This window comes from Brassica napus (assembly GCF_020379485.1).
Source record: "Brassica napus cultivar Da-Ae chromosome C4 unlocalized genomic scaffold, Da-Ae chrC04_Random_24, whole genome shotgun sequence".
Taxonomy (NCBI): Eukaryota; Viridiplantae; Streptophyta; class Magnoliopsida; order Brassicales; family Brassicaceae; genus Brassica; species Brassica napus.
The window spans coordinates 25,269-48,748 of NW_026014246.1; the positions used below are offsets into that span (position 1 = coordinate 25,269).

General features: G+C 34.9%; 5 protein-coding genes and 1 non-coding gene across 10 annotated transcripts; 3 read left to right on the forward strand and 3 right to left on the reverse strand.

Moving 5' to 3' along the window:
* Nucleotides 1–3,855: 3,855 nt before the first annotated feature.
* On the forward strand, nucleotides 3,856–6,036 carry LOC125594757 (pentatricopeptide repeat-containing protein At2g35030, mitochondrial-like). The gene has a single exon (XM_048770841.1). The coding sequence runs from the start codon at nucleotides 4,029–4,031 to the stop codon at nucleotides 5,910–5,912; it is 1,884 nt and encodes a 627-aa protein (XP_048626798.1). The 5' UTR covers nucleotides 3,856–4,028; the 3' UTR covers nucleotides 5,913–6,036.
* A 1,520-nt stretch (nucleotides 6,037–7,556) lies between these two features.
* LOC125594754 (UDP-N-acetylglucosamine diphosphorylase 2-like) lies at nucleotides 7,557–12,767 on the reverse strand. 5 transcript variants are annotated; one of them, XM_048770836.1, is made up of 16 exons: nucleotides 12,510–12,767; nucleotides 12,356–12,410; nucleotides 12,094–12,245; nucleotides 11,417–11,456; nucleotides 11,152–11,244; nucleotides 10,952–11,064; nucleotides 10,785–10,859; nucleotides 10,641–10,680; nucleotides 10,464–10,546; nucleotides 10,294–10,371; nucleotides 10,029–10,172; nucleotides 9,776–9,843; nucleotides 9,575–9,689; nucleotides 9,335–9,491; nucleotides 9,171–9,251; nucleotides 7,557–8,204 (listed from the first exon to the last, which is right to left on the reverse strand). In XM_048770836.1, the coding sequence occupies exons 1-16, from the start codon at nucleotides 12,699–12,701 to the stop codon at nucleotides 8,146–8,148; spliced, it is 1,545 nt and encodes a 514-aa protein (XP_048626793.1). In that variant the 5' UTR covers nucleotides 12,702–12,767; the 3' UTR covers nucleotides 7,557–8,145. The 5 variants fall into 5 exon arrangements, with proteins under 5 accessions (XP_048626793.1, XP_048626792.1, XP_048626791.1 ...); XM_048770835.1 differs by having other exon boundaries at nucleotides 7,557–8,201; nucleotides 10,952–11,067; XM_048770834.1 differs by having other exon boundaries at nucleotides 10,952–11,067.
* A 2,196-nt stretch (nucleotides 12,768–14,963) lies between these two features.
* On the forward strand, nucleotides 14,964–16,723 carry LOC125594756 (E3 ubiquitin-protein ligase ATL9-like). Its single transcript, XM_048770840.1, has one exon. The coding sequence runs from the start codon at nucleotides 15,304–15,306 to the stop codon at nucleotides 16,408–16,410; it is 1,107 nt and encodes a 368-aa protein (XP_048626797.1). The 5' UTR covers nucleotides 14,964–15,303; the 3' UTR covers nucleotides 16,411–16,723.
* A 3,052-nt stretch (nucleotides 16,724–19,775) lies between these two features.
* LOC106386165 (RING-H2 finger protein ATL38) lies at nucleotides 19,776–21,181 on the forward strand. The gene has a single exon (XM_013826055.3). The coding sequence runs from the start codon at nucleotides 20,070–20,072 to the stop codon at nucleotides 21,009–21,011; it is 942 nt and encodes a 313-aa protein (XP_013681509.3). The 5' UTR covers nucleotides 19,776–20,069; the 3' UTR covers nucleotides 21,012–21,181.
* TRNAL-CAA lies at nucleotides 21,120–21,203 on the reverse strand. The gene has a single exon. It is a non-coding gene; the product is annotated as a tRNA-Leu (tRNA).
* Nucleotides 21,204–21,740: 537 nt separating this feature from the next.
* Nucleotides 21,741–23,102, reverse strand: LOC125594758 (phosphatidylinositol N-acetylglucosaminyltransferase subunit C-like). Its single transcript, XM_048770842.1, has one exon. It carries the CDS (start codon nucleotides 22,757–22,759, stop codon nucleotides 21,836–21,838), a length of 924 nt encoding a protein of 307 aa, XP_048626799.1. The 5' UTR covers nucleotides 22,760–23,102; the 3' UTR covers nucleotides 21,741–21,835.
* Nucleotides 23,103–23,480: the final 378 nt, after the last annotated feature.

The following is a 23,480-nucleotide window of genomic DNA, read 5'->3' on the forward strand; positions in this document are numbered from 1 at the left end:
TGACATATATATATATATATCTTTTATTTTTAATACTTATTAAATGAGACTTTCAACTTATATGATTTTTTAATCATTTGTATCATGTCATAACAAAAATTTTAAACCATGGATCTCAAAATTTGAATGTGAGACTTTTAATAGTTTTAGTAATTTATTCTCGTTTTAAAAATTCAAAATATAACATATAAAGAAAAATTTTAATTTTTTATTATATGGTTACTATGGTTATTTAATTTATTTTAATAGTTTAAAATTAGACAAATATAATATAAGATTATATTTATTTTTATCAAATCTTTATTATTCAAAATCATTTATTGCCATATATACTTTAGGCACATTAGGAAATTCCGTAATTTTATTTAAGGAAATAATGAAGCACATTAATAATGTATTTATGGTTAGTTTAATAAAAAAATATTATACATTTAGATGAACCAATCTATTTCTCTAAGGATTCTAAGAATTATTCTAGTGATGACACGTGGCTACGAAAAGTGTTGTAATGCTTCTCAAATAATATATAGGGGATACTCATCTATGAACAAAAATTCCTGTTATCATAATTTCTAAATCAGAATCTCAAATCTACTATAGTTCTCTAAAAAACGATAAATTTCCAAAATAGCAGTTTAAAAAAAAAAAATTAAAAATACAACTTATTGATAATTATTTATGAAAGAATACTCATATTTGAACAAAAAATATTGTTTTCCTAATTTCTAAATCAGAATCTCAAATCTACAATAGTTCTCTAAAAATGATAACTTTCCAAAGTAGCAAATTTAAAATTTAATATAAAATTGATCAACAGTTCTAAAAGAATACTCATATATCAACAAAAATTATTGTTATCCTAATTTCAAAATCGTAATCCTAAATCTACAAATAGTTCTCTTAAAAATGACAACTTTCCAAAGTAACAGTTATAAGATATTTAATTAAAATATACAACATAATGATCAAAAATTCTAAAATAATTTTCATCCATCAAAAAAATTATTGTTATCCTAATTTCTAAATCAGAATCTCAAATCTACAAATAGTTCTCTAAAAATGATAAGTTTCCAAAAATAGCCGTTCAAAAAAATATATTTAAAAATTCAACATATTGATCAAAAATCTTAAAATAATACTCATATATCAACAAACCTTCTTGTTATCCTAATTTCTAAATGAAAATCTCGAATCTACGATAGTTATCTAAAAATGATAACTTTCCAAAAATAGTAGTTTAAAAAAATAATAATTAAAAAATACAACTTATTGATCAAAAATTCTTGTTATCTTAATTTCTAAATCAGAATCCCAAATCTACAAACAGTTCTCTAAAAATGGTAGATTTCCAAAATTACCAGCTTAAATTTTTTTTTTAAAGACAACTTATTGATCAGAAATTCTAAAAGAATACTCTTTTTATCAACAAAAATTCTTGTTATCCAAATTTATAAATAAGAAACTCAAATCTATAATACTTCTCTATAAAAATGATAACTTTCGAAAATAACTGTTTTAAAAAAAAAATTATTTTAAAAATACAACCTATTGATCAACATTCTAAGGTAATACTCAATTATCAACAAAAAATCTTGTTATCATAGTTTTTAAATCAAAATCTCAAATCTACAATTGTTTTCTACAAAATGATAATTATCCCAAAATAGCATATTTTAAAAAAATTAACTAAAAATACGATTTATTGATCAAAAATTCTAAAAGAATACTCATCTATCAACAAAATCTTTTGTTATCCTAATTTTTAAATTAGAATAAGAACTCTACAATAGTTCTCTCAAAATATGATAAATTTCCCAAATTAGTAGTTTTTAAAAATTTAAATAAAAAATACAACTTATTGATCAAAAATTATTAAAAATACTCATCTATCAACAAAAAATATTGTTATCCTAATTTCAAAATCAGAATCTCAAATCTACAAATAGTTCTCTAAAAATGATAACATTCCAAAATAGATGTTTTAAAAGATTTAATTAAATAATACAACCTATTGATCAAAAATACTAAATAATACCATCCTATCAACACAAATTATTGTTATACTAAGTTCTAAATTAGAATCTCAATCACTTTCACGGATTCCGTCGAATCCAAACATCTTTCTCCTTCAATCACTTTTTTGCAAATATGAATCATTTATTTTTGTGGGTTTCTCCGGCAATGGAAAATCACCAATTTGCATGGATCTTATGGTATATATGGAAAGGAAGAAACAATAAGGTTTTCAGCAACATATTGTTCACAGTTGGTGAAAATGGTTTCTGAACCCGAAGAATGACCTGTTTTTGCAAGTTATCTGGAAGATATCAAGATCCTGAAAAGAAGTTTCCACAGCTCAGAGCTCATCCATATACTAAGGACGCATAATTCAAGGGTGGATAGTCTAGCACGCAGTACAAGAAAGCAACCTTAGTTTGTTGTCCATAAAAAAAAATCTCAAATCTACAGTAGTTCTCTCAAAATATGTTAACCTATTGATCAAAAAATCTAATAGAATACCCATCTATCAACAAATATTATTGTTATCCTAATTTCTAAATTAAAATCTCAAATCAATAAATAGTTCTCTTAAAATGATAACTTTCCAAAAATACTCATACATAAAAAAAATTATTATTATCCTAATTTTTAAATCAGAATCTCAAATCTACAATAGTTTTCTAAAAAATGATAACTTTCTAAAAATAGCCATTTAAAAATACAACCCATTGACCAAAAATTTAAAAGAATACTTTTATATCAACAAATATTCTTGTTATCCTACTTTCTAAATCACAACCCCAAATTTACAATTATAAAAATGATAACTTTCCAAAAATAGCAGTTTTGAAAAATTTATTTAAATAATACAACCTATTGATCAAAAATTATACAAGAATACTTATCTATCAAGAAAAATTAGTACTATCCAGATTTCTAATTCAGAATCTCAAATCTACCAATAGTTCGCTAAAAATGATAAATTTCCAAACATAGTAGTTTTTATAAAAATTAATTAAGAAATACAACTTATTGATCATAACTTATGAAAGAATACTCATCTATCAACAAAAATTATTGTTATCCTAATTTCTAAATCAAAATCTCAAATCTACAATAGTTCTCTAAAAATTATAACTTTCCAAAACTAGCCGTTTTAAAAATATTACTAAAAAACAACATATTGATCAAAAACTCTAAAAAAATACTCATATATCAACAAAAATTCTTGTTATCTTAATTTCTATATCAGAATCTCAATTCTACCAATAGTTCGCTAAAAATGACTACTTTCCAAAAATAGCAGTTTTTATAAAAATTAATTAAAAAATACAACCTATTGATCATAACTTATGAAAGAATATTCGTCTATCAACAAAAATTCTTGTTATCCTAATTTCTAAATCAAAATCTCAAATCTGCAATAGTTCTCTACAAAAATTATAACTTTCCAAAACTAGTCGTTTAAAAAATATTATTAAAAAACAACATATTAATCAAACACTCTGAAAGAATACTCATATATCAACAAAAATTCTTGTTATCCTAATTTGTATATCAGGATCCCAAAACTACAATAATTCTTTATAAAAAATAACTTCCAAAAATAGCCGTTTTAAAAAAAAAATTTTTAAAAAGTTGTTCGTTTGTCCATTTGTAATTAAAATTAAGTATTTTATCTAGTTATTACGAGTAAGATAAATAGACCAATTTGTATTCAAAAATAAAATTTGTATTAGAAGTAAAATTAAACATAACTTTGTTTTAAATTAAAAAAAAATAGAATATTTTTATAAAACATAGTTTTAAGTTTATGAAACATAGTTTTTTTTTTTTTTTTTTTTTTTTTTTTTTTGCAACTGATGGAACATAGTTTTAAGAATATGTATCAAGAGAATTGCCCGCCTAGGATGAGTCGTTTCTAGTATCTGTGTCAAAGAGCTCCCTCTTGGCCTCATCACTTTTCATTCTCTTCTATCTAACAAAAAGAACAGTAGGCAGCTCATTTTTTTCCAATCTTCTAGCTGATGCAGTCTCGCGCATGGTCGCGGCTAAATAGTTACTACAGAAGAGCAACACTGCCCATATCAGACCATGTTAGTTCCAACCAACTATCAAATCCGCTACGTTCGATTTCCTCTTCCAGCTATACCAAATCGAACGTAACACGACCCGAATGGCTGATCTCGACTCTATGCAAAGAAGGTAGAATCACAGAAGCACGCAAGCTGTTCGACGAATTACCCGAGAGAGATGTGATCACATGGACGGATGTGATCAACGGGTATATCAAGTCAGGGAACATGAGAGAAGCTAGAGAGCTCTTCGACAGGGGCGATTCCAGGAAAAACGTGGTGACGTGGACCGCCATGGTTCGTGGGTACTTGCAATCCAAGCAATTCTCTGCAGCTGAGATGCTTTTCCAGGCGATGCCGGAGAGAAATATAGTATCTTGGAACACTATGATTGATGGGTACGCCCAAAGCGGGAGAATTGACAAGGCCCTGGAACTGTTCGATGAAATGCCTGAGAGAAACATTGTTTCTTGGAACACGATGATTAAAGGGCTTGTGATGCGTGGGAGGATGGAAGAGGCTATGAGTTTGTTCGAGAGGATGCCTGTAAGGGATGTCAAGTCATGGACTGCTGTTGTGGATGGATTAGCGAAGAACGGTAAGGTGGATGAAGCGAGACGGGTTTTTGATTGTATGCCTGAGAGAAACATCGTTTCGTGGAACGCGATGATCACTGGTTACGCACATAACAATAGGATAGAGGAAGCTGACCAACTCTTTCAAGTGATGCCGGAGAGAGACTTTGCGTCTTGGAATACGATGATCACAGGGTTTATACGGAATGGCGAAGTAAACAGGGCGTGTTCTTTGTTTGAACGGATGCCTGAAAAGAATGTTATATCCTGGACCACAATGATTACAGGATACGTTCAGGTTAAAGAAAACGAAGATGCGTTGAAAGTTTTCTCAAACATGTTGAGGGATGGTTGTGTTAAGCCTAACGTGGGAACTTACGTGAGCGTTCTAAGTGCATGTAGTGACATGGCTGGTCTTGTGGAAGGACGGCAGATTCACCAGTTGATATCTAAGTCTGTCCACCAGAAGAACGAGATCGTGACTTCAGCGCTTATTAACATGTACTCAAAATGCGGTGAGCTGGTAGCTGCGAGGAAGATTTACGATTCTGGGATGGTAAGCCAGAGGGATTTGATATCATGGAACAGTATGATTGCTGTTTACGCACACCACGGGCGTGGGAAAGAAGCGATTGAAATGTATGATCAGATGCGGAAGCACGGGTTCAAACCAAGTGAGGTGACCTATCTTAACTTGCTATCTGCTTGTAGCCATGCCGGTTTGGTGGATAAAGGAATGGAGTTCTTTGAGGAGCTCGTGAGAGACGAGTCACTTTCTGTGCGAGAAGATCACTATACGTGTCTAGTGGATCTCTTTGGTCGGGCTGGTAGATTGAAAGATGTGTTTAAGTTCATCAACAGTGTCGACGCTAAGCCATCAGGTTCCGTCTATGGAGCGCTCTTGTCGGCTTGTAATGTTCACGGTGAAGTGAGTATTGCTTCCGAGGTGGTGAAGAAGGTTCTGGAAACAGGGGCGGATGATGCTGGGACGTATGTAATGATGTCTAATATATATAAACGGAGTGGGAAAAGGGAGGAAGCTGCAGAGATGAGGATGAGGATGAAGGAGAGAGGGTTGAAGAAACCGCCTGGTTGTAGTTGGGTTAAGGTCGGGTTTCGGTGGCATGCTTTTGTAGTTGGACACTTGTCTCATCCTCAGTTTGAAGCTCTTGATTGGGTAGTAACAGGTCTTAGCAACAAAATGAGGAAGAGCAAGAACATGACTCCAGATGTTGAAGAAGATGAGTTCTTATCTATTTGAGTTACGCCTGGTCTTATAAATTTATCATTATTATTTTTGTCTGATTCCATCTTTTACCATTTTATACTGAATAATACAGTTATTCATTCTTCTCTGTTATATAAAAAATGATGTTTCCGAGAAAATTGTTTTTTTAAAGCAAAAAAATGATAACTATGTCGCTTTAGTCTAATCTCATATACTTTATGTCTCGTTAGTTTAATTATTTTCAAAAGGGCAATAATGCCCTTAAAATTGTAATTTTTAAATATAATAAATAATGGGTTCGATCAAGCGGGATCGATCGATCCGAAATTATAAGGTCGAACGGATCGATCGATCATTATGCAGAACAAAAGAAACTCGGAGCATATACTGACTGACCTGGTCCATTTCACTCGATCGCCAAAGGACGATTTCATACAGGTCGACCGATCTCGAATTATAGACCGATTGATCTCGTGCCCAGGTAAGTATTCCAAATCGATTTCCTGGTTTTCTTCGGTTATATCTGGTTTGATTCCCACATGATTTGAACCAACCAAACACGATTTCAACTCTTTAAATTCGATTTCTTTGGGACGAAACCCATAATTTTTCATCTCCTTCACGAACAAAGAGGGAGAAAATCAAAGTCTCAAGTTCATAAACCCTAACTCACTCAATTTCACACTGATTTGGTAGAAATAATGTGAAATTTTTGTGAACATTTTGTGAACAATCAATAGAATATAGAAGACGGCGTGAGAAAAAAGTTACCACGTTTTTTCCGTTTTTTTTTTAATTAAAAAAATCGATTTTTTCAAAATATGAAAGTGAGTATTCTCAAATATTTTGTTTCCATATTTTTAGGAACTGATTTCTTATCCGTAGAATACAGCTAATCTGTAGAGGTTTTTAGAATTATAGTAATGTGTAGATTTTGATTTCTACATGTTTTAGATTTACAGTAAATCTGTAGAAGTCGGTTTCTACGTGTTTTAGATTTATATTAAGACTTATTCTTGGGTTCACCCCCTAGGGTGAACCTGTAGGTTCATCAACCAATATGATTGTGTTATTTCATATTCGATATCTTTTAAAAAAGGAAACAAAATATTGTCAAATTATATTATTTTTTAAAAATTAAAAGGTAAAAATAAATAAATAAAAAATAGTAGTAATTACAAAAGAAAATATTTTTAACGTCATCAGCAAAACATTAAACCTTAAATCCTAATCCCTAAACCCTAAATCCTAAACCCTAAACCCATGGGTAAATCCTAAACTCTAGGATAAATCTTAAACTCTAGGATAAATCTTAAACTCTAAATCAAAATCACTAAACACTAAAACACTCAAGGGTTTAGGGTTTAGGATTTAGGGTTTAGAGTTTTAGGGTTTGTTTTTATTTAGAGTTTAGGATTTATCCAAGCGTTTAGGGTTTAACCAAGGGTTTAGAGTTTACCCAAGGGTTTAGGGTTTCCCTAAGAGTTTAGGTTTACCCAAGGGTTTAAGATTTAAGGTTTAAGGATTAGGATTTAGGGTTTAGTGTTTTGCCGACGACGTTAAAAAGATTTTTTTTAATTTTTTTTTCTGTAACTGCTATTTGTTTTTTTACTTTTAATTTTTACCAATATGGATCATTTATTTTGGAGAGTGTCCCCCGAAATGGAGGATCATTACTTTGCTTGGATTCTCTGGTATATATGGAAAGGTAGAAACAATAAAGTTTTTAGCAATTTGGATATGGATCCCATAGATACTCTCAAATTGGCAGAAACGGAATCGTTACTTTGGGCGGAAGCACAAAACTCTCAGACTCAGAGTACGGACCGCACCCAAGTTCCAGTACCTTTGGCAATACCGAGTATACCAGGTAGATGGTGTTTTACGGACGGATCTTGGAAAACAGAGGATAAATATTCAGGGCAAGGATGGTACAGTACCCTGGAAGGTTACGATGGACTAATGGGAGCAAGAATACGAGAGCGAGTCAGTCGCCACTACACACAGAGATAGAGGCTCTCATATGGGCAATGGAATGCATGAGGAATCTTCGACAGTCTTGTGTTACTTTTGCAACGGATTGTGCTCAATTGGTGAAGATGGTTTCAGAACCAGAAGAGTGGCCAGCCTTTGCAAGTTATTTGGAAGACATAAAGTTCTTGAAGAGAAGTTTCAACAGCTCAGAGATCATTCATATACCACGGACACATAACTCAAAGGCGGATAGTCTAGCACGCAGTGCAAGGAAACAACCGTCGTTTGTCGTTCATATGGATGCAGAGTTACCGGGATGGTTCGCAGAGTCTATATGAATCTGTTTTGCTGCTGACAAAAAAAAAAAAAAAATTAAAAACATAATATAATTTGAAAATATTTTGTTTCCTTTTTTAAAAGATATCGATTTGAAATAATAAAATTCTATTGGCCGGTGAATATAGAGGTTCACCCTAGGGGGTGAAGCCAAGAATAACTCTTTTATTAATGCGTAGATTTTGATTTCTAAAGATTTTAGATCGGTAGGTTAAGCGCGGAATGTGTATTCTAAATATTTTTAGAATACTCTTATTTACGTAGATTATGTATTCTAAACATTGTAGATTCAATGAAAAAAAAATGGATTTCGTTTTCTACTTTGTAGAATGTTATTTCTACTTTATTTAGAACATAATCTGAAAATTATGATTTAAATATTTTTAGAATTGAAAAAAATATCACTAAATTCATATAGGTATTTTATCAATAGTTACTATTTTCTAATTTTTTTTGTTTGTAAAACTATTTATTAAATTTATTTTCAAAAATATTAAATGGTATTATAGGCAAAAATGAGACAAAATATATATTAGTCTAAAAGTACATAATTATCATTATTTTGCTCTAAAAAAAAAACAATTTTCCCAAAATGTTTTTGAGTGTTTCCCGAAAAATTTGGGACTTGGTGTTGAGTTACTCATCACAAATTTTTGAAGACGTTCAACTTCAAGATGTCTGATAACACGAAACTAGTTAGTAAGCAAACTCGAGCTATCGACCGGTTAAAACTGACCGAGTGAACACTAATCCTAAATTGAATGTATGGAGTCTCAGTCAAAAAGGCTAACCAATGCTAGTGTTATAATAAAATAGGAGTATAACAAATTCCGCAGAAACTACCATCTCCTGGCCAGTTACAACAGTTCATACATGGACCAAACTCAACAAGAAAAAGAAAAAAAGAGAAACAAACAAACAAAAAGTAAAGAAGATGGCCAAATTTTAAGGAAGAGAAAGAAGATTAGAGGGAGATCTCACATGGTGCGTGAAACGTTCTTCCGCGGCAAATCGCTTCCAGGTTTTCTCCAGCGTACGAGCACAGTGGTGACACTTCCACACCTATTTAAGCCATGATCATTAATTAATACCAGCTGCTTTATAGTGATGAAAAATAAGCGTTGGATAGATGATAGATTTTTTACCAGTCGCATATAAAGGTACGGAGTGTGTTAGAAATCCACCAGCTGCTATGACCCAACGTGTGTGCAGCCGTAGAACCAGCAGTTTCGCGCTTTCTGGCGTGTCGAAGCTCGACCCGTTTGCATTCTTTACAGGCGCAAATTCTTCCTCCCTCAACACCTATAAAGACGAGAATTAATCTTTCACAATTGAACGTATTTATCGGTTTGATGGTTTTCATTAAGAATAACAGAACACAATACCTCGAAGAGTGCAGTTGAAGGAGCATAGGGAAAGCAATCAAATATGAACTGTTCTAGTTTCACTCCCTCTATAGAACCATTTATAGACGGTATCTTCTTCTCTGCCACATGGTAACTGCAAGAGTTTTTGATATCAGATATTATGAATATGTCAAATGTTTTCATACTGCAGGATTGAATTAGAGTGAAAGCATCTCTCACATGCTGTCTTTTTCCAGCCCGTTTGCAACTTGGTTAAGGAAATCCAGAGTGAACATGTGTAAGCACACCTGAAACATACTTGCATCAGGAGAGTAAACACATGCCACTTCCATAACAACACTCACTGTCCTTCCTTGCAGATTTTTAACATAACCAATGCATAAGTTGCATAAAATGGAGCAATCACTAGCAATTATGTCTTAAAATTAACTTATAAGAACTTCAAAACAATGTATAAGAGAGAGGAGTTTACGTTACTCCAGCAAAATTTAAGACGTCCTGTTTGTTGATTAGTTTCAGAAGCCATGGACTCATCAAGCTCTGTGTACTCAACCACGGTCAGAGGCCCGTCTTTTCCCCTCCTTACAAATACTCCAACCTTTTCTTGTGGATATGCCTGTTCTCATACAACAAACTTCTCGATTAAGACTTGACTTTGATTTGTCTTCCGATAAACTAGATGCAAGAAGGTGAAAATTTAATGTAGGATATTGAACATTAGAAAGGTATATGAATACCTTACGGACTACTTTTGCAGCAGAAGCTGCACCTTTGTCGATGAAGTATCCTAGAAAAGTAGGGTCAGCTACTCGAACCTGTTTCCCAAGATTGCCGTTTATTACTCAAATAGCCGAGAAGAATTGACAAAGTACTCCGAATAAAGACTAGAAATCACTGAAAGAGCTACCAGAACATTGTCAACACCATAGCAATCCACATACTTTATCCCCCTGGAAGCCATATCTTCTAATAACCCTGAATATTTTAGAGCTGGACAAACATATATAATGTTTCGGATCAGAATCGGAAAATGTTGAAAATACTATTTCCGATAACTAGAGCAGGAGGACTAGAGGATACTTACCTGCATAAACTCCCCCGTTCCCATCTGGAGCCTTGGCTAGCTAGTCACAAAGAATTGAAATTCATAAGACCAGTGTTTTAAGAATAGAAAGTAACTGACTATAAACACCAATAGCCGGCGTGTAAGTAGCTTGTTTACACATACACTGAAAGGTGTCTCCATGATAAACTTTCCATCCTTTGTAATGCAAGGTAGGGTTCCTTGTTGGAAAAATGTGACCTGCAGAGAGTGGGATCGATATTAGTGTCCTCACAAAAAGAGGAAACAGTAGACATGAACGAAAACGATACGACTAAGAAGAACCCTCTTACTTGATCTGGCTCAAGGCCAAAATACTTGTGACTCTCGAAGAATTTTTGTGTTGGTTCGTGAGTAAATGGACTGGTCATTATATACCACTGTATTGCAACTGGGCGAGTTGGACCTGCTGCAGGCAACATGTCATGTGAAACAAGGTTCAGAAATGGTATAGTTGTGCGGATAAATAGTATGGTGGAGTTATGAACTTTACCCTCACTCATTGCCTGAGCAGCAAGCCTTTGGACACATAAGATCCTCTCAGCTTGAATCTGGAAAAGTGACTTCCCAGATGGCAGTCCGATATCTAAGATGATAAAACTACTATGATAAGGTAATAACAGAAACCAGAAACAGTAAAACAAGTCATGTTATATAATATCGCTCAAACAGGAGAAGCTGAACTTGCAAAGCCAATTTTCAACAGTATATAGAAGATGGACAGCAAAACACAGAACTAAAAAATGAGAAATACTCACTATAACACCCTTTGGGATCTGAACTTCCAAGTCTTGTTCCCTGCAATTATTATTTTTATAACTAGATCATTTCATGAGAACGTTATTCACATGGACGTACTGACAAACACTACATTGAAAACAAGCAACTAATATCTACTCAAACGTAGCTTTTACCCCCTACATCTCGTTCAACTGGTCAACTCACAATATGGATGACAGACACTCCCATACGGATATTCCGAAGGTACATTAAATGTTAAAGCAAATGGGAAAAGAAGATTACAGGATCGTATAAAGTATCCTTGAGGTCACGTGATAACCATTCTTTTTTCGTTATTAGGTGCTTAGATATCTAGAAGAAGGCACCGACGGGTAAGCTTTTTTTTTTTAAAGCACTCGTGATTACTTTCAAATAAAGCCTTTATGGCCTCAACCCACAATTATAAAAAAAAAAAACATGTCAGACCCCAGCTTAAGCAATTATTGAGTAGGTAGCAAGCATCATTCCAACATCATTTCAGCCATAATGCGACCCATTCCAACCATAATCCGAATATCATTAAAATCTACTCAACCAATCTTTAGTGATTAGTACTTACTTAGAACTAATCCAAGACAAATCAGATCAATGTTTTATTTCTAAAGCAACATAAGACTCAAGAAAATAATAAGATGCAAGTAATGATTAAAGTAACCTGTCCACCAGATAAAAGCACCACACCCAATTTGCCTTCATAGATAGCCTTCAACCCCATCTTCCACCATTTTTCTTTGTCTTCCTTTCTTCTTTCCTCCACCGTCGACACACAACTCTCCGGCGGCGCCTCGATCGCCGCCGCTGGCAACCCTAACGAGGTCAAAAACAGAGCTCAAATTCAAATCTCCATATAATGCGTGTGAAAGAGGCTGAAACAATTTGATTAAATTAAGATAAAAACAGAAGTTGATAAGTAAAACCTTGAGAGTTAAGTGAGCATCTGATGATCCGATCTATTCTTGGAAGATCCAAATTCTACAAGGACGGAAACGGATCACGCTTAAAACAATCCAACCAAAATGCGAAATCGAGCCAAATGTTCATTCACACCAAGCAATATATAATCCGATTCACCTCGATTTCAGTGACGAGGAGGTGACGCTCTTTCGGTGAGAGCTCTTCCCAGAGAGCGAAAACATCTTCCTGTCCGTAGTCCTTGAGCCTCTCCACTAGCTCCTGATGAGGTGACGCCATCGGCGGAGGAGGTGTCAGCGTCGTCGTCACGTCCGCGGTTTTAATCTCTGTCTCCGTCGTTGGCTCCTCCATCGTCGTCGTCTATCGAACGTAAATCTCAAGTCTAGAGGATTTTATAGTACCGAAGAGAAGAGAGACGATGAATCAAAAATTAATCAACGTGTTAATAGTATTTGTAAATGACCATAATACCCTCCTTCAGTCCGTCGACATGATCTCCTTCAAAGTCAAAGTCCTCCGACAATTTGTTGGCCTAACCCTCCATTTGGCTCCGCAGGTTCCGGCCCATTTAGAATTAACTTGCATATATCCTTTTGATAAATATCAAGCTTCATGTATTTGTCCAAATTTGATGAATTTTTAACGCATATTTTTTGAGATCCTCATTTCAATTCCAGTGGTATTTACTCACGCATTTGGAGAAGGCCACATGGGAGGTTCAGCTAAACCATATCAGCTCCAACAAGTCAGCTAACTCTGATTTAATATCACTGGGCAGATTGTGAAACAAGGAAGAAACAGATGCTTGTTGGCACTTGTTTTATCGAACTGGGATTGTCTTAAACTTAACTGCCTGCTTGCAAGTTACAACTATTTCAACATTTGTGTTCACTGTAGCTATTCCATGAGATTCTTCAGCTTCCTGACATTTGTGCCCACAATCTCAGCCTTTTTTTGAAGAACTGCAGTATTGGCTGCACCATAAATGTTCATGAGATTGGTATCCGAATGCTTGTATATTTAAACATGAAAACATTTTTTTTAAGAAAAATATCAAAACATTTGTTCCTACTAATATTGTAGGTTATGTTTTGAAAGGAAGGTTAATGAAGCGCTCACCACAGATGTGATACCCAACTTGCTGACAGTCTTTGGAAGTCCACCCAACAGATATGCAATGGATAATGTCTATTGTTCCTTGTGTTATGGGCTTCAATAAAATTCGGCTCAGCATGGTTACGTTGCTTATAGTGACTCTTGAAAGTAGTGAGTTGAATCTTGTGTATTGCTCCTAAAGCCTCTATGTTTCATTAATGTTTCTATATAGTCCGGATAACACCCGAATTTTAATTAAAAATTGACAGATTAAATAAGTTATTAAAAAAAAAATCTAAGTCAACGATGATGATGGCGATTTACATAGACTGATCAGATTTGAAATGGTATATTGTTCTTCTTTTCTATAAGTTTCAACAGCTATAAAAGATAGTTATGGTTGTCACGTCGTACCTCATACTAAATTGACTATTTTCTTTTTGTTGGAACCGAAAATTATTAGATTCCCTACGGCCTACTACCATCATATGTCTGAAATCTATATACCAAAATTACTAGAGACACCTGAAATTTTTGACTGAATTGTAACCCGTTTCTTAGCAAGCTATGTTGGTGATTCCCACGTTCTAAAGGGAGGATTCTACCAAAATTAAACATCATCATCTCGAATCGAGTTACAATCCAATTCAAGACCAGTTCACTGAAAATAGATAAATTAAAATTAGTTAACTAAACATAGGAGATAACATGTTTAATATTGCATGTTGATTTGTTTAACCTTATTTTCATGTCATGAATATAATATAGATATTAGATAGAAGACTCGCCCGTCTGGATCCATGTATTTAAAAAGTTGTTAAATTGAAAAAGTAACTTTCTTCTAAGATATTATATTGTAATTTTATAAGATTTTCTAATTCTTTTTTAGAATATGCGGTCACCAGTAATAATTGTGTAATGAAGTTGATGTTCTTTCCTAGCTATAAAAATACAAAAAATGGATGGATACACTAGGCTTTTCCAAAGTCAAAGTTGTGAACAGATCAAATCAAATAGAATTCCCTTTTAAAAATTTACTCCAAGTGGTATAATCCACTTGGGGGTGAGCATTTTATCCATTAAATTTGATTCGTTTTATTATTCGTTTCGATTCGATCCAAAAATTCCAGATATCCGTAAACTTTTGAAGTAAAGCAAATACTAAAAATCAATATCCGTTAAAATCGAAGCAAATCACAAATATTAAAATTTTGAGAAGCGGATATCCGATCCGATCCGGCAATATATAAATACATGTATATCTTGATTATATTTAAAGTTTTTAATGTATAAAATTATATAATTATTATTCTAACGTATGATTTAATAAATTCTATTCACATTATTACTTATATAAAAGTATTACATAAAAGGAAGATAAAACATTCTGACAATTATAATTTTTTCTTAAGTTTTGTGTTATTATAATTGTTAACTAAGTTCAAAAAATTTACAAAAGATGTAGATTCACTACTTCTTTTAATTTTTATCATATATATCATGCAAAAGAATATTTTACAAAACAAATTTGTATCAACATTTTAAAATTATTTGTATTAATCAAAACATATTCGTAAATATCCGCAAATATCTATTTATTTTCCGGATATCAATTTTTCGAACATCCGTATTTTTCCGAAACAAAACAAATCGAAAAATTAGATATCTATAACATACGAAGCAAATCATAAATACTTTTAAAAACCTGGATATCCTGTCCATGCCAGGCCTATAATCCACAGTGACGTAGCCACTCTTTACACTCTTCCGTGGATTTCACAACCAGACGTTGACTCTTCCACCATATAATCTTCACACCAAAAACATTTCTCCTCCACTTGCATACGATGATAATTATATGGCGATCATTTACAACCGTTGGATCCCACGGAGCGCTTCATTACTTCTCGTCTTTCTCTTGCTCCACTCCGTACCGTATGGATCAGGTCAGCCCACACCGCCTGTTCCCCAAACGAGAGCCAGCGACCCGGTTGTTATAGTGATAACGGTCTTGTTCTTCGTTATCTTCAGCATGGTCTTCGGCTCCATCTTCTGCCGCCGAAGCTCCGTGTACTCGAGGCCTTCGGTTTTTGGACTCACCGACGCAGATGCTGCAGTCGGCGTTGTCAGGATCAGGAGGTCGGCGGCGCGTGGACTCGAACCGGAGGTGATAGAGTCGTTCCCGACGTTTATCTACTCGGACGTGAAGGCGGTGAGGATCGGAAAAGGCGGTGTCGAGTGTGCGGTTTGTCTCTGCGAGTTTGAGGATGAGGAAACGCTACGTTTGATGCCGCCTTGTTGCCACGTGTTCCACGCTGATTGCGTAGACGTCTGGCTCTCGGAACGTTCCACGTGTCCTCTCTGTAGAGCTGATCTTGTCCAGAAACAGGGTGACGGTGGGAGCGACTTGAGTTCGGATCCGGGTACGGTTTCGTCGGGTTCGGATCCTGAGAGAGGGGGTTTGGAAGCTTCCGACAGGCATTTGCTGGACGGCGTGACGTGGACCAATAGTAACAACATAACGCCTCGGTCAAAGTCAACGGGTTTAGCCAGCTGGAGTATAACCGGTCTTTTGTTCCCGAGGTCTCACTCGACCGGACATTCGCTGGTTCAACCGGTTGGAGATCTCGACCGGTTTACACTGAGGTTACCGGATGATGTACATAGGCAGCTGATGAAGACGAGGACGATAAGAAACGTGACGTTACCTCAGGCGAGGAGTTCACGGAGCGGTTACAGAAGCGGTAGTGTCGGGAGCGGGACAGGCGGCGTGTTCTCGTACGGTCGGAAGAATCATAATCACAACCGACGGCTGCATTCTCTTTCTTTCTCCTTCTCCTTCCGGAGTGGTTCCGTACGGTCTACTTTCGGTGGAGATACGGTGGCTCCGCCGAAGAATTTTCCGGCGGCTAATGAATCTGGTGAACGGTCTTTCGAACGGCTCCGACCTGATGAGCGGGTGTAAATAAGATTCTTGAATGTTCTGCCTTTTTATTGCTTCTTACCATGACCAAAAAACATGACAAATATATTTTTTGTTGAAAAAGTTTCCTTTGATAATCATCATGTTTCTTCTTTTTTTTTTTTTCTCTTTTTTGTAACTGGCATTCATAATAATCATCAGGTTTCTAAAACAAAAACATTGTATGTGTGTGAGATTGTTAATATTTGAAGTGTATGTATTATACAATGAGCGAGAGCTTTCCTCAAGCTTAGTTCACCAATACATAATGAAAAAAGCATTTCAAGAAATATGATGAGATATTCAGTTCGTTTCATTACAAACATGTTGAAGTTCAGATAACTGCAACCAGAACCAAGCCAAAGTAACTACGATTCTATGGCAAGAGCTTCTATTTTCTAGCTATAGCCTATATGATGATCACATTGTGACCTGATACCAATTTGAATTTTCAAAGGTTCTTTTTTGGAAAGTTAACACTAACTTTCTTGTTTACCATTTATAACATTTACTAGGTAGTAATACGCCATGTGCGCTGAATGAAATAATTTATTGGATTATTTATTGTACGTTATACTAACATATTTGTTGTCTATCTTTTTATGGGAGTGAACATTCATATATCTGTTTGAATTCAGTTAATAAATTCGGATTTTTTATTTTTAGAGTTAGAAATTTAAATCGTATTCACATATTTACAAATTTTGGTTTGAATTTGGTTCGAATCATTGGTTTGATTCGGATTCGAGTTCGGATTCGAGTTCAGTACCCATTTTAATGATGTATTTAAAAAAAATCAAGTATACTTAAATCCTCAAAATCCAAAAATAAAATAATATAAAACATAAAAAAATTAATAATGTAAGACAAACAATTTAAACTTACATAATAATAAGTTCAATTTATATATTTGGATGGAGAATAAATATTTTCAGTATTTTAAGCATTTTATGTTATTTTTATACACTATGTTGATAATTTTTAGATATTTTCATATTTTTAAATATCTAATAGATATCAAAATTTTAAATAATTACCATATTTAAGTATATAATTGTGATTTAGATATTTTTGGTATTCCAAGCATTTTAGTTTGGATCAGATTTGGGTTTGATTATCTGAATATTAAACTTTTAGATCCATATGAGTAATTAATCAGTTTTATTTTGTGTTTAGTATTACTTTCAAATCTAGTTCGGTTTGGTTCTTCGAATCCATATATATATTTTTTTTTTTGATAACCCTGGTATCCGAAGACCTCGTAAGGCTCCGACTATCAACCAAAGACCGTCCACCGGAGCTAAGCCGGGGAGCCCGCCGAGGTCTCCAGGAGGGCTGGTGATCACCCCATTTAAATCCCACCAGTGGCCAGCGTAATTGGAAGTGTCCGTATTGGGCCCGAAGGCCCTCAAGAGCAACATCCGCCAGCGGGACTCGAACCCATGACTTCCCAGGTCGAGGATCGCCACTGGACCACTAACGCGTGGTTGAATCCATATATTTTATCCAAACTTACTTTCTTCTACGAATATAAAGCAAAATAAAATAAATGTAAAAAAAATATTATAGGCTTATTTAAAAAATATAATTATTGGACCATAATTTAAGAATACTAATAAAAATGTATGGACGTCGTGTCAATATTATTGGGCATGTTTCAAAATTGACGTAGTCTATAACCAATATTGTTTATTTTCTTATAAAACTTTTTGGTACATATAATAAAAACACGATAAAATCAAGTGAAAAATGATATAATTGCGTGGAAAATAATGTGATCTCTTCACTAAACATTTTAATTATATTTTTCAATTGATTCACGAATTTTCTTTTATTTTAAAACTTTTTTGATTTCTTATTATTTTTAACAATATGATTATGTTTCTAATTCTTTGTCTGATATGAAAACTTCGTAAAAAAATAATATTTGGCTAAACTACAAATTTGACTTTGTGTGTGGTGTTTTTCACCTCAGTTTCCTTAATTTATAACCAATCATAATTATTTATTTCCTTCGTGTGCATAAACCTCAACCATGGCTAAGTTCGGTAAGATACGAAACTTTCAATCTATAAAACATTTCCATTACAGCATTTTAATTGATGCAAATTGTAATGATTTTTTAATTTCTTTCTTTGAAAATGATATTATTCATTAGTTGTGCGAATAGAATTTCAGTTCACTAATACAAAGGTTAAAAATGCAGGAACTAAAAATGACATGATTTTGAAAAAATTAGTGCGAACGCATTAAATTATATGCGGTAGAGTTAAAAAAAGTTAGTATGTGAACGCATTAATTGTTAAATGACTGTGAAACCGACACGTAAGCATACTCAAATTGAAATCCATGTGAAGCTGCCACGTGGCAAATATAGTGTGAACACATAAATGATAAATGCTTTTCTTTTAATATATATAGGGGATGTCAAATTTCGAAATGTATTTTGGGAAAATTATAGTACAATATTTATTCAGGAATTGATGATTAAGAAAAAAGAGTAAAACATATATTGGCTAGTATTCAATACGAAGAAATATGTGTAACTCAATATAACCCACAATATAACTCAATATAAACTTATAAATCCAAATTCTTATACCAATATCAAAAGTTTAAATGAAAATAAAACAAAATTATCAAAATTTTAATCTATTTCAGCACAAAAATATTATACTTAATTTAAGAGAAGTAAACACAATCTAATACTCCTTCCGTTCCTTAAAGATACATATTCTAGAGAAAAAAATTATTTTTAAAAGATTTATTTTTTACATTTTCAATGCATGTTTTATTAAGTAATTGCAAACTTCAAAAATCTTAATTGCACTAATTGATTTTTTATTGACTTAAAATTGTGGAAAGAATATAAACACAAAAAATTATGTAAAATTAATGTGTTTTATTGAAATGTGTGAAAAAACTAGAATATGGATTTTTTAGGAACAAATAGAGTATATCTAACTGATGACCAAATCGACATGATATTATATATTTAAATTACAAATATAATTAAAATAACATAATATTATTTAAAATAAATTATACATATAGATTACAAAATAAAGTTAATTATTAATAATTTTTATTATATGACTATTTTGTAATATATCGTGCATGATTACGAAAAGATCATGTTTACGAATACGTTACTATGTTATCCATATCAATCATTACCGTATGTAATAAGTGTCACGTGTCACTAGAGGAGTGGTTGATACCTAATTAAATTAAATTTACCCCAGGAAATTTCATGTTTGAGAAAATTCAATTTTTTTTCTTGAATCTTTATTGACAGTTGGCATTTCCTAAGATATTCAATGGTTTGAGGAATTACTCGAAGATTTATACAGAAACCAACAAATTGGTCAAACAGATACTATATAAACTGTAAGAAGATTTTGCATTCTTTTACAACACAGTAGGTAATAAATATCTCATTAGTCATCATTATACATCAATTTAAGAAGATTTTGTATTCTTTTACAATTTGGTTTATGCCAAACTAATTTTGTTTTTGCATATCAACTTATTCACTATATGCAATGTTTGATATAAAAATCGAGTAGCCACAAGTTTTGAGCCCTCGTAATTTTGTTTATCTATAAATCTAGAAAAAGAAAATAAAAAATGAATTGTTAAACTATCTCGAAGCAGTAGATATGCCGGCGGACGATATGCCACAGCCAGGATTCGAGACAAATGAAAGCGACCTAGCCATCATGGTGGTAACGGCTCTAACCTTCTCCATCTTCATCGTGGGTTTGGCTTCGGTTTGCTATCGCTGGACCGCTCGCAGGTTTTACACGGACGAGCAATCCGTAAACCTGTCTACACACCCCGAACATGAACTCCGGACCGTGAGGAGGGGTACGACGAGGCGTGGGATCGACGCAGCGATCGTGGAATCGTTTCAGACGTTTCTATACTCTGAGGTGAAGGAGCAGAGGATTGGTAAAGGCGGGGTCGAGTGTGTGGTGTGTCTTTGTGAGTTCCAAGACGATGATAGGCTGAGTTTGATGCCTAATTGTTGTCACGTGTATCATGCTGATTGCGTAAGTGTCTGGCTCTCTGATCACTCCACGTGTCCGCTCTGCCGTGTGGATCTTGTCTTCCAACAGGGTCAGGGAAGCGACCCGGATCCTGAACTAGGAGTTGTAGATACTACAGAAGCGCGTTTGTCTGAAAGTATGATGTGGACTAATAGAAGCAGACCACTTCGGTCTAGGTCGATGAGATTGCCCCATTGCCGAGTCTCTGATATATCATTATCGAGATCTCATTCGACCGGACATTGTGTGGCTGAACCGGTGGAGAATTTGGACCGGTTTACACTCCGGTTACCAGATGGTGTACGGAGGAGACTGATAAAGAAGACGCTGGTGAGAAGCTCGTGTGGTTTGTACAGAAGCAGAAGTGTCGGAAGCAGAAGCAAGAGGAGTGTGTTCTCAGAACAATGGTGTAACTATAAGAACCATCGGCGGATACATTCGATGACTCTCTCCTTCACTGATCATCTTCGTGTATGGTTGGCAGGAGATGTGGTGGCTCCGCCGAACAGTGAGCAGTCATCTAGAGAACTCCGACCAGATGATCTAGTGTAAGAATGCCAACTTTTAAGTGTGTTTTTGTTGCAACATTTTGTTTGCTGCCATTTGTATTTGAACATGACAATTTTAGAGAAAAAAAGGAAAACAAATGGAAATATTAAATGTCAGAAGTGGGATTTGAACCCACGCCCTCTTTCGAAGACCAGAACTTGAGTCTGGCGCCTTAGACCACTCGGCCATCCTGACATTTGTGAGTGTTGATGATGATATGTTAATTGTAATGTACGTTCTTAACCTTCAACTGATGCAAAATGTCAAGCGCATACAATTCTCATGAAAACTAATCAATCTATCAGTATGGGAACTGTAGAATAGTGTAACAACATCTTATGATCTATCTTTGGTGTGTGGAACATGCTGAGTGAAGGAGAGGGTTTAAACTTGTGTTAAGTGCCGACTCGAAACACCTAAGAGTGTATATGTAAATGGCTGAGATATAAAAAGCCATATCCTCCTGGTCGTTTTTTAAACTGAGATTTGATATGAGACTGTAACATTATCAGCTAGTCAAGAGAGAAATAAAGAGAAAACTCAATTGTCAAGATCAGAGCTCAAGTTCTTGAGCGGTTCTAGTGGATTGCGACCAGACCCAGTGAGAATAGTACTCCCTCACATTTGAGGAAGTCCGAGTAAACAAGCTTTCGTGTCTAGTTGTTTTATTTTCGTACTTTGTTCTTCAATCAATTTGCAAATCTGACTAGATTCAATCTAAAGAATCTTAACAGGAACAAACCAAGGCACCAAGTCTATTAAATATCACTCATACAAACTACAAAAGAATAATATCAAAACAATGTTTAGCTACTAAAAAAAATTAATCAATCAGTAATGTCGAAACAAAGCTTAGCCTCATCCCAAGGACCATTAATCTCAAACTTATACTCCTGCATCCTTATCAACCAATAAGGGCACACAACATTAACAACAACCACAAGCACAAGAAACAGAACAAAGAAGAGCCTATGCAGCGCATAAACAGAGTAGAGCGTCAAACCCATCAACGCAAACGAGAAGCCCAAATGCAACCCAAACGAGAACTTCTTGATGCAGTAAGCAACAAGAGGAGCAAACAGAAACACTTGGAGCGAGAAGAGCATCACAGCGAACACATGTCCCCTCGAAGGAAGCCTCGAAGCAACAAACACCGACGCAACAACCGAAGCGTTAACCGATATACAGCTCGTCAAACTCGGACTCTTCAACGCTCCGGGGGCTCTGATCGTGGACCCGGAGTAATCGTGCAAGAAGAGATGGAGCAAGAGGAGGGACACAGTCACGGCCCAGATCGAATCAGAGCTTATCGATCTCGTCAGCGTCTGGTAGACGGGAGCTAACACGTAGAGTCCTGTAGTGAAGAACGTGATGTTGATTACGTAGCGCAGGAGGAGGCGCAGAGAGAGCATTTTCTCTTCGGTTAGGAGGAGGACCAAGAAGCCTAGCGCTAGGAGGGAGAGATCGAGGAGGAGGAGGGAGCTTTCGTCGAGAGATGATTGGAGAGTGTGGAACCAGACGAGGACGACGAGGGCGACGATGCAGAGGTATTGGGAGATTGAGACTGAGTCTTTCATCACTTTGAGTAAGTCGCGGCGGACGACGTTGGCGTTCATTACCATTTCCTCGAGGAAGGTTTCGTCGGTGTAGTTGTCGTCGTATCCGATCTGCATCCCTCCGTAGGCTACTTTGCGCCATTTGGGTCTGGGAGGAGGAGGAGGAGGAGAGTTTCCGGCGAGGTAATTGTCCATTTGGGGGATTCTCCAGTGAGCGTGTGTCGAAGAAGCGATTAATGGAGAGGAAGAAAAGAAGATCTTGCGAATTTGTGTCGCGTTTTGTAATAAGAGAAAGTATAGGGGAGTTATTTGAAATAAAGCTTTAACATCTGTTCGTGTTCTGTCTTAGCTTAGACTAATTCAGATTCTTATGCATTTGTGGGTCCAAACACAACGGGCCTTTACAAGCTAAACCCATTAGGTAGGCTTTATTTTCAGATAATACTGTTTAAAGGTTATGTGAATTTCAGTCTGGTAACCGTAAAAGGTACCTAGACAACTACTACCTTCCTAAGGTCTTGTTGTTCTAATAGGAGATACTCATAAAAGTTGAGATGTTTCATTGATTATATGCTTTTTGTGTGGATTCTGATACTTGGGTTGGTATGTCAATAGCATTAAGTACAGCTTAGAGTATCAATACAAGTAAGCTTTGGGTGTTTTCCCTGTTACATTAGTATACAGAAAAGGTGTTACTAACTGAGAATTTCGGTTAACTCATGTTGCTCGATCAATTTTAAGAATAAGCATTGATTATTTTAGTCGAGAAAAGATAGCTAAACATGAGATCTAGTCAAAATACTGTCAAGCAGATCTGTAAACTCGATGGCTGAGACAGTATCTCACTAAACATAAGAAACATAATAAAACTAAGGTTGTTTGCATTAAAGCAGAAAAGCAGAGCAGCTTCTCAATA

Bases quoted from the DNA above. Each gene is read 5' to 3' on its own strand.
- LOC125594757 (XM_048770841.1), top strand. From the start codon at position 4,029: ATGCAGTCTCGCGCATGGTCGCGGCTAAATAGTTACTACAGAAGAGCA.
- LOC125594754 (XM_048770834.1), bottom strand. From the start codon at position 12,701: ATGGAGGAGCCAACGACGGAGACAGAGATTAAAACCGCGGACGTGACG. The intron at 11,068-11,151 runs GTAAAGTTCATA...TGTTGCCTGCAG, and splicing joins TGCTCAGGCAATGAGTGAGG to CAGGTCCAACTCGCCCAGTT. The intron at 10,372-10,463 runs GTAGCTCTTTCA...CTTGGGAAACAG, and splicing joins ATGGTGTTGACAATGTTCTG to GTTCGAGTAGCTGACCCTAC.
- LOC125594756 (XM_048770840.1), top strand. From the start codon at position 15,304: ATGGCGATCATTTACAACCGTTGGATCCCACGGAGCGCTTCATTACTT.
- LOC106386165 (XM_013826055.3), top strand. From the start codon at position 20,070: ATGCCGGCGGACGATATGCCACAGCCAGGATTCGAGACAAATGAAAGC.
- LOC125594758 (XM_048770842.1), bottom strand. From the start codon at position 22,759: ATGGACAATTACCTCGCCGGAAACTCTCCTCCTCCTCCTCCTCCCAGA.